Source organism: Mchenga conophoros, linkage group LG9 (genome assembly GCF_057382185.1).
Source record: "Mchenga conophoros isolate Kocher_MC1m ecotype Shallow Benthic linkage group LG9, M_conophoros_male_GT1.1, whole genome shotgun sequence".
In the NCBI taxonomy this organism is placed as follows: domain Eukaryota; kingdom Metazoa; phylum Chordata; class Actinopteri; order Cichliformes; family Cichlidae; genus Mchenga; species Mchenga conophoros.
The window spans coordinates 25,001,748-25,012,311 of NC_140534.1; the positions used below are offsets into that span (position 1 = coordinate 25,001,748).

General features: G+C 42.0%; 1 protein-coding gene across 2 annotated transcripts in view; it reads left to right on the plus strand.

Annotated features, from left to right (window-relative positions):
• The window catches only part of drd3 (dopamine receptor D3), a 75,236-nt gene extending 65,275 nt beyond the window's left edge, over positions 1 to 9,961 (plus strand). The window contains exons 5-8 of one of the 2 annotated variants that reach the window (XM_085287124.1): positions 600 to 793; positions 4,372 to 4,437; positions 6,831 to 7,200; positions 8,817 to 9,961. In XM_085287124.1, coding sequence (XP_085143250.1) covers positions 600 to 793; positions 4,372 to 4,437; positions 6,831 to 7,200; positions 8,817 to 9,013 — 827 coding nt within the window. In that variant the 3' untranslated portion in view covers positions 9,014 to 9,961. The remainder of the gene's footprint in view (positions 1 to 599; positions 794 to 4,371; positions 4,438 to 6,830; positions 7,201 to 8,816) is intronic. The other variant, XM_085287125.1, reaches the window with a different exon arrangement.
• The last annotated feature ends 603 nt before the right edge of the window (positions 9,962 to 10,564 follow it).

Sequence of the window (10,564 nt, forward strand, 5' to 3'; positions counted from 1 at the left end):
AGTGGAAAACAGATGCCGTCTTGTTTATTGTTAAAAATCATTTGTGTTTTCCAACACTGAAGATGTGCTGTAAAGCCAAATCACATATAGTTTGAAGCTAAATAACTGTTAGGTCTGAAATCCTTCGTCTTTCTTTTGAAGTAATCGACTGACACGGATCAGCTCAAACAGACAAATCTGTTTTGTTCCCAAACAAAAAAGAAATAATCAGTACTCTGAGTCTAGCAGCTGAAGGTAGTTTGGAGAGTGGCACCAAATAGATTGTATCTATCCATCCTTCATCCCACTCTCTGTGTGACATGATTTTGGATGAGGAATTTGTCAGCCTTTATTATATGAAGTGGTCTCTTATCCTGAATTTATTGCTCAGTTCTTGTCAGATCAGTTATGTCTCTATCGTGCAGTGATCTCTGTTGGGGTATAGCATGTGTTCGATATATAGGCATTATATGAAAAGAGGACAAACGATCAAGGCTATTTTCAAGATTGACAGCATACTCTGGGGTCAGAGAGCCAGCTTTAAATGATGATGTTTGTCTCTTTTATTATCCTATAATTTTAAGGCTGTTTTCCATAATGATATTTTCCTTTTATTGCAGACGACCCTTTGGTGTGCTCCATCTCCAACCCTGACTTTGTGATCTACTCTTCTGTGGTGTCCTTCTATTTGCCGTTTATTGTCACTCTGCTGGTTTACATCCGCATCTACGTCTTCCTCAGGATGAGGCGGAAGAGGATCACTTTTGGACAGGCCAGTGGGAAGGTGCAGCCAGGCTCCACCCCACCGTCTGTGGTGAGTCGGTTTCCATTATTAGTTTTTTTAGTGGTGCACGGTATAGTAAAAGATGCTTTATGAGATAGTTAGTTTAACAATAATTATCTATTGATTCTAAAAATCTATTTAGAGGAGCAGCTTTGGGGGTCATCATGAAGAAGTTTTTGACCTTGTCATAAAAAGCCACAAAATCTTCCAAACATTTATGAATAACAATAAGATTCACTTGATTACTTACACTGAGATTGCCTTGACTCTTTTATAATGAGCTCATGATGTTTAGAACTGTAGATGTGCTGTTATAATGATTTAATAATCATCTGACCAGGGTGTGATTTGCCGATGGGGTTGTGAGGGATTCCGCTTCTCTGGTCTACGTGTTCCTGCTTCCACAAAATCATTTAATTATTCTATAAATGTCACATTAAAGAACAGATATTCTGACAGACGTCAGAGTATAAAGGGGCCACGATGGTGCCCGAATTATTTTTGCTGAGGGCAAAATAAACACATCATCCTTTCTTTTTATTTTTCTTTCATATATCAAACCTAAGATGTCAAAAATAATAACTGGGCAGCTAGACCAGTTATTATACTATTATAACACCTTTCACATTCACTGTGCTCCATTTCTGAAAAACTGTTATTTAGCTCCTGATTTATTGTAAGTGTATTTTCCTCACAGCAAATTCATCTTTCTCAGATTCTGTCTCACTCACTTATTTGCATTCACCAATTTTATGCACTGATAATGAATTACAACTCACCTTTATTTTGGACCCTTTTACAATTAGATAGATTCCCGGTGTGCACAGGGGGGGAAAAAACTCTATTAGACTCTAATAATTGTTTAATTTTAGAGTACAAAATGTAGACAAAGTGATCAACAAGAAAACCGCTGCCAGAAATACTGTAAAAGTGCCCGGGAAAAGGTGTCTTCTTCTGATATGCTGAATATTATATTATGATATGCTGAATATATTAAAAAAATCTGAATGAAAAAGTAAATAAACAAAAACAAAAAAAATGCATAATTATTTGTTGACAGTCAGAAAAAAGGTTTTCACTGGACTCCCTGAAGTGCTGTAAAAATCCAAGTACTTCAATGATTCAGTAGTTTGTGAAACCACCTTTAGTAGCAATAACTTGAGGTGTTGCTTTTCTCTATGACTGTCACGGAGGTGGAACGGACTCAGGCGCAGACTGAGAAAGCACGGTTCAACAATACTTTATTAATCACACTGGTGCGCTATGTACACTGGGGAAACACACTTCTTCGCACTTGCTCCGCTCCTTGTCCAAACAATCTCCACACAAGCTGCCCACTCACACTCACGGGGTCCAGGGGTCACAAAAGGGCTGATCCAGGTAAACCTATTAACACAGACGAGGGTAAGTCGAAGGCAAGCACGGGAACAACAGAATCGCAATGAAGCCAGGCAATACTAACGAGAGTTACTCAATATTCCAGCAACGAGTAGCTCAGAGCCCCTGACCTAAGAAGAGCTGCAAATCACCGGAGATCAGCTGCAGGTGCGTGGGCCAAGGGCGAGAGCCCAATCAGAGCTCCGCCCACGCAGACAGGTAGGAGAGAGAGAGAGAGCAAGGCGAGGGAAGCAGAGAGAGTAAAACAACAAACACTTGTGGCCACACTGGGCTGGCCGGGGAGGCACAGGGACCATGACAATGCTTTTATCAGTCTCTTGTGTCATTGTCAAGGAGTTTTGGCCCATTCTGCCTTACGATGTTGCTCCACTTCATTTCCAGACATTCATTTCTTTACAGCTCTCTTAAGGTCCCACCACTGCATTTCAATCAGGTTGAGGTCTGGATTTTGACTCTGCAATTACAACACTTTGATTCTTCTTTTTCAGCCACTCTGTTGTGGGTTTGCTCCTGTGCTTGGGATCATTGTCCTGCTGCACAGCTGTTAGACAGATGCCCTCACATTTGACTCTAGAATACTTTGGTATACAGAGGAGCTCATAGATGACTCAATGATTGTAAGGTGCCCTGGTCTGTGTCTGCAAAACAAGACAAATCATCGTCCCGCCACCACCGTGCTTGACAGTTGGCGTATGGTGGTTTTTTTCACCAAATTTGGCACTTTGCATTATGACCCAACATCTCCAATTTGGCGTCATCTATCCAAAGGAGATCGCTCCAGATGTTTTGTGGTTTGTTTAGATGCAAATTTGCAAAGCTAAGCTCTGCCGCGTGTTCTTTTTGAAGACTTTTTCCTGGCAATTCTTCCAAACAACCCATACCGGTTTAGTCATTTTCTAATTGCACTGTGATGACCTTTAAGGTTTAATAAGCTAACTGAGGCCTATAGAGCCTGACATGTTGGTCTTGAGCTTGAATGGGAAATATGGTTGGATGTCCACTCCTAGGAAGATTGTAAGATCATGTTTTCACCACACCATCAGCTTATCACTACCCCTGCTTTTATAGAGGAACACTTTAATCAAGTGCATTTGATTAGCATCACCTGGCTGCTGCTTAATTTCTATAAAGACAGTGAGGGTCTATTTAGTTTTTCACAGGACTGCAAATAGACATCATTGTTGACACATGTGGACATTTCCATGTTTTGTTGCATAGCAAAACCAGCTGAGAATTAATAAGAAGTTAAAGTAACTTCAGTGAAAATGTTTTACTTTGATTAATGTGCGCTGATGGGGTCATGTGACCTTTATTCAAGTAAAATTGGATGGATGGATGGATGGATCTGACAAACAAAGCAAGCTTAAGTTATATTTTAGTCCTCATAATAATAATGTCGGCACAAGGGTCACATTGTTCTTTAATCTCTATTATGAGACAATTTCTTTCTCTCAACAAGCTGTCAGTTTTTCAATCGTGTCCCAGTTACATCTATCATACAGATGATGGATGTCAATAACCACAGGCAAGGATACATTAGGTCACGTTTAATACATCTGCACCCTATTATTAAAATATGGTCTATAAAAAGACAAGTCAACCCAGTGACTTGAATAGCTTTGCCACACCTAGAAGCTTCCTGAGTATTCTGGCTGTGTTCATTGCACCCTTTGTTTCCCTTTGTTCCCTCCGTTTTTACACTAGATAACAGTGCAGTCCCATTTTGGAATCTCATCCAGGAGTGGAGGCCTCCAGCTGTAAGATGCCAGCTCTGCAGGGGTTCAGGTTGAGAGAACTACGGTGGAATGATGTTTTTAAACAAGATAATAGGACTCTTACTGAGTCAAGAGAATTAACGTTTCCTATGAAGGAGGAGTATGTCTTTTTTGTGTGTTTCAAAGGCACCTATCTCTATTTTCGCAGCAAGCTTTAATTGGACTGCACAGCGTTCGGCTCGGGAGGGAGTGACTGAAGGCACAACAGGCGTAAATCCTAATTCTTTTGATTTTTAGTCCGCGTCGGGGACGCTCAATGAGAATTGGTTGAATTTTAATGAAAGCATTCTGGAGATGAAAAGAGATGGATCAATGAGTTTGAAGTGAACAGCACAAATATGTTCCACTTGTGGACTGATGGGGTTGAGGTGACGGGGTTTTGTTCATTTCTCTGGAAACCATTTTCTCTGTTGAACTTTCCTCTGATCCCCGTAGGAGACCTGTCTGCAAGAAGAGACTCCAAAGGCGAAGCACGACTTGTCACCTATAAGGATTAAAGTGGTGGGTGTTATGTTAAACCAGATTTTATTTTTTTCTATTGCTCTACTTTTGTTTTTTAACTTATATATCACTGTTTAATGCTTAGGTAACTTATATTGACTGTGTTGGAGTTTTGTAATGTGGTTGCATGAATTTTAGCTTTTCATCTCGGTGTCTCTATGACGTATTCAGATAAATTCGATTTTTTTTCTCATTTGGCTGTGTGGTCGCAGCCTGGGGGGGTCACAGAAGGAGCCAGGAATTGTGATTGTGAAGCGTGGCTCAGCAAAGACTGCGTGAGATGCACTTGCAAAATTCAGCACCTGCAAAATTCACACAGCATTCAACGGCAGAGGATTCATATCAGCAACGAAATAAAAAAGCGCGATGGGCTGAGAATATCATGCAAATTCATGTTTGTGGTCTTACTGCAAATTGTACAGTGCTTAAAAACGTGTTATTGCTGGAGAGGGAAAATTGAGATTGAATTTGTCACAGGTTTGGAAAGTTAAAGTAATTGCTGGCACAAGAGATAAATGAAACAGCTCCTAAAATGTAGCAGGATTTCCTGGCGTGTGCTGAATGTCAACTATTGAACTTGGAGTCGGGCACACTTTTAGTCCATCTGAAGAGCCCTTCAGATATGTATTGACCATAACTTTACATTTTTCTGAGTCTTATTTGCCACTTTGTTGGCTTAGCAGAGCAGCCCAGCTCTCAGCTCCACATATTTTCCGCATGAGGTTAAGGAGGATAAGCTAAAGGCAATTTCTCAATAGATATTACGAGGGGTGAGGGAAAATAGAAGGTAGAGCAGTGAAGTGTGATGACTTAATTTAAACATTAAAACCGGAAACGTTTAAACTTGTATTTCAATTCAGTTTGATTTATATAGCACCAAATCCCAACAGCAGTCACCCCAAAGCACTGTATATTGTAAGATAAAGACCCTACAAGAGAAAGCCATTCAATAAATTAGAGCAATCACTTGGTGACAGTGGGAAGGAAAACTGCCTTTAAACAGGAAGAAATCTCTGGCCTATCCAGGCTCAGGGAGGGGCAGCCATCTGCTGCTTGGGGGTGTTTATTGTGGATCTTTAACCTCTGTTTTGGTTTTTACCCTCTACAGAGGAAAATGTCTTTTTTTAATCCTTTTTTAAACCAGGTAGTGAAACTTTTGTGATGAAAAATCTCCTTTACAACAGTGTCCTAGAATGAGATAAGAAGTATTAATATATATCTCAATGGCAGGACAAACCAGGCCCTCTTGCTGTCTGGCTACAGTGCTAACCACTGAGCCTTCATCCTGCCTAGCTGGTTTTGTTTCATCTGTCTCTGTTGCAAATAAATGGTTGAATATGTTCACCAGATGGAAACTTTGTCTGCCAGCTGATGCTCAGATACTAGTGGCTCTGTGGTGCAGTGGTTAGCACATTTGCCTTACATGTAAAATATCCCCAACTTGATCCTGGGAGAAGACACAAACCCAGCATCAGGGTCATACTGCACTCTGGCAGCTGGTCCCAAGTACAGATAAATGGGAGGGTTGTGTCGGGGAGTGCATCTGGCATAAAATCTGTAGATCCATCTGCTGAGGTGACTGCTTGTTTTTATTCCATTTTATATGATTTTGGTTTGTCTCTGATCTCCTACATGCGTCTTTACTGGTCTTGAATGTACCGCAGCGTGCCCTCCTATCTGTGAACACACTATTAGGATGTCTGGTTATTTACTGTTACTATTCTGCTGTGGAATTGTTCAAATTGTTCAAAATTTAGGAATCGTTGTGGCCATAATAAGATAAATTAATTATTGTTTTATTTAGCAAAGTTTCCATCACACAATTAAATCCAAATTTGTAAAAAGCACAGAGTTAATAAATGTCTTTTCTCAATTCCCTGGTGCCAGTCACACAATAAAACATCACATAATCTAAAATACACCTTGCTAATATTGTCATGGACTCCTTTTTGCCTTTAAAGCTCCCTTAATTAATAGTGGAATAGACTCAATGAGGTGCTGAAAACACATCCATGAAACAAATGTCCAGTTTCACCAGGAACTGTTACACAAAGTAACTTTAATCACCCGCGATGCTCACTTTGAAGTTCAGCAGGTTTGTTTTGGCCATGTCTCCATCCTCTAAAGCAGTTGTAGTCATGTGACTGGCTGATTCAATATTTACATTAAGGAGCAGTTCAGCTGTTTCGGTGTCCCTGAAAAAGGGACCGGTGACAGTATGTAAACCCCTTGAAAAATCACATCAGTTTGTCTGTTGGAAGCATTGGTGTGGAAGCACTTGAAAAATTAATTTCAGGCTCGAAACTGTTGTCCTGATACGTCCAGCACACCAACCCAGCATTAAGCCTTTATTGATTTCAAGCTGTCAATAACTGTGTCGTGTCTCGTGTCAGCAGAGTGAAGAACCCTCGGGTCCTTCCAAGCCTAACCTGCTCTCAGGATGCCTGTGGGGCAAACGCCCAAAGACTGGGCCGGTGGAGAACTCAGTGCTGCCCCCGGTGGACATGCAGAACTACTGTAGCATCAGCCATGCCTCGTGTGGCCGCACCGAGATGGATGTAGAGGAGGAGCGGGGGGAACGGGACCCCGACGAGAACAGCCAGATCCAACGTCCTCCTGTCAGGATGAGCTGTGAGGTGAAAGATCTGTCCAACGGGCAGACGCACACATCACTGCGGCCGATGTCTCACATCAGCAATCCCCGATTCAGGAGCATGCACGCGAGGGAGAAAAAAGCCACTCAGATGCTGGCCATTGTGCTCGGTGAGTGGAGACTGAGATAAGCTGAGGAAATGAAAGTGTAAATGTCACAGTAACACACTCTATAAGACAGGCAGCTTTTAGAGAGGCGATATATGACCGAGTTGCTTATTCTGCTTCGACTTCTTTCACATTTGTAGGATTAACTCTTCTGCCACATATACCCACGACAGTACCAACACGTTTTTTTCTCACTGTGTGCATTTCCTGCATATTTTTCTTATCTATACTACAATAAATCAAGCTGAAATGTCAGGCCTCGGGTTCACTGTGTCGGCCCAGACAACGCACACACTGTAGCTCCTGACACAGCTTTCACACGCTCCAATTATCAGCCAGGTTGCTTATTTAGGCCTGGTCCAGTTAGCTCTGACACAGCATAGATCTCACTGACAAAATGTAATCAGAGGTGCCCGATTACATTACACTGGTGTCAGTGAAAGCCAGTGGCGCATGCACAGAAGACAATCCCAGCCTTGCTTTTTCATCCAAACTGACCACAACTTTACCGCAATGTCAAGACACCAATTATAGCGCTTGAATTTAATGATTGCTCAAGCTACAATGCAGCATTTACAGTCTTGTTTATACACAATAAAATGTATCCTGATGGCCGCTGATGGGTAAGACTTCAATATGACTACCGCACAAACCACAGGTTAAAACTGGTCTAATTGGCCCATTAAAAGTGTCCTCATAGGTCTGCTCACTAGCAACAGGGCAATAGTGGAAGATTTATCCATGTCTGTATTTATCTGCAGGTGGTAAACTATGTAGTTAGACACTGTAACATTTGAAGCTTACGTTAGAGCAGACAAAAGTAGGGCTTAATCCGTTCTTTATTTTATTTTATTCTTCTTTTTTTTTCAAAACTGTCAGAGAAACACTACTTTGTGTTCACACCAAACATGAAGGGACACTTTAATGCAGCTTAACTGCATAGAAAGTGCAAATGGACTGGGTTTTATATTCCACTTTTTCATTTAATGACAAATCAAAGCACTTTAGACTGCACGCCACATTTATGCAGCTCATATCTATGGCCAACATGCATATCTTTGGACTTTGGGAGGAAGCTGGAGTACCTGGAGGAAACCAACCGAGGCACATGGAGAATATGCAAACTCCACATAGAAAGGCCCCGGGTGATGAGGGCGTTAAAGCAAGGACCTTGTTGCTGCGAGGTAGTGGTGCTAACCGCCACCGTGCCCACCCATCTGTGCAAAGAGGGAAATAAATTTAAATTGTTATCGTAAATCTGCGTCACAAAGCGTAACCTCGCTTTGTGTTTGTTGTGAACAAACCATTACTGTTCCTGCAGATGCAGGTTTCAACCCAGTGTAGTTATTATAGGGTTGTTAAGAAGGCTTTGGTAGATAACATTTCATTTCATTCATTTCATTCATTTATTTGTTCATTTTCAGGCACAACAACTGTTTGAGGGAGGTTTTAGCCAGCATGTGCTGTGACCATGATTAACACGAATTCTGTTTTCTTTCTCTCCTTTTCTCTTCCTTTTTATTTTAAATGTTATTACTATACCCACCACTCTGTCCGGCGTACACCTTCAATTCCGTTTTGTCCTTTCTCCATACCTCTCTGCTGTCTGCCCGCTCCAGGGGTGTTTCTCATCTGCTGGCTGCCTTTCTTTGTGACTCACATTCTGAACACTCACTGCAGGACATGCTACGTGCCTCCTGAACTTTACAGTGCTTTCACCTGGCTCGGGTATGTCAACAGCGCCCTCAACCCTGTTATCTACACCACCTTCAACATCGAGTTCAGACGGGCCTTCATCAAGATCCTCAGCTGCTGAGGAAGGAGCCACGTTAGGAAATTTAAATGGAAATGAGGCTGCGCACCCGCGCTACAAGTCCGGCGCGGAGCATTTAGTAAACAGTGGCCAGAGAGGTGCATGCTTTGTGTGCTGCATAAGTTACACAGCGGCACCAAGGTGAAGCACAGAAATGGACAAACACTGCAGGGTACAATAAATGCAAATACAGATGGAAGTTTACTTTTCGGACTCCGACGAGGGCTAAAGCTTTCATTTCTCGACATGGCTGGGATTGTATTTGAACAGTATGACTCCTCAAATGACACTTAAACATGCATACAGTCTTATTTATAGCACAAGCTTTGGGCTTTCTTGTGGATGTGGGTTGTGCATTATGTGTACTGCTCATTGGCACGCTTCATCCATTCAGTACTTTCAGATTGATGGAAGTGTGAGAGACTGAAAAACTGACTGTAGAGCTGCAGGCCGCTTCGTTCAGAAGCCTGCTGCTAACGTAATGTGTTGACTAATTGATGGTATTCGTGTGCTCCGCTCACGCTCTTTCAATTCGATGTAGCTGTGAAGGCTCTGGGGTAAAAAAAAAAAAAAAAGGATCCTTAAAGCTGAAAAATTGATCGCAAAGATGCAGGCCTCAGTTGTCTGGGGGCAAATGCCACCGCACTGTGTGGACTAACTCCTCTCAGCTCTCTGTCATCACGCCGGTCCTTGAAGATTGTCCTGGTCTGGAGACATTGTGCTCAGTGTGGATTCATCCATTCATTAGAAATGTGTGATGTTTTAATGTGATGCAGAGTGGAGACATTCAGTTTTTTTGTTTGTTTGTTTGTTTTTTAAAGCGACTGTCTATTTATCCGCAACCCTCCCTATGACTTCATCAGAGCTGCCTGCTTGGCTGCTCTGATTGGCTGCGCAACTGAATATTTACTGCATTATGTTGTCAATAAAATAAAATAAAAATAGATGAAACATTTTTGAGGCTCATGTATGCGTGCATACATCTAAATGTTACTTGTCATGAAAGATGCCATTAGAGTTTGGTGCATAAAAGAGTTCTGCAGAGGACCGTGGAGGAGCCAAGCTGAGTGACCATGATACTTTGAAGATTTAAGAAACAGAGAGAGGATGAGTCTGAGGAGCAAAACAGAGATAAGGGATGATGAAGGGGGGGCTGAGTGGGAATGAGTGAAGCCAAAAATGAAAGAAATGAAGTGAGAGAACAGGGATCAAAGATGACTGTAGGAGGAGGAATAGAGGGGAGAAAAAGAAGATGGATGGAAAGCTGCAGGAAGGAGAAGGGGGTCGGTGTTTCTCAGCCCACATCTCAGGCTCTCTCTACTCCTCTGACAGGCATAAACACCTGCTCCCCTGACGCTTTGTGCCATCGAGTCGTTCCGCTGAAACCGGTTATGATGATGACGCACAAGGTGTGTAAACGGGCGCGTGAGTGTGTGTGCATGTTTTTATTTATGGATGTACGCTGGGACATGAGCGGAACATACAGTTTGTAATCATCATAATGCAAACATCAATAGCTCGTGGCATTCCTTCCTTCTGTTAAAAAAGTACATA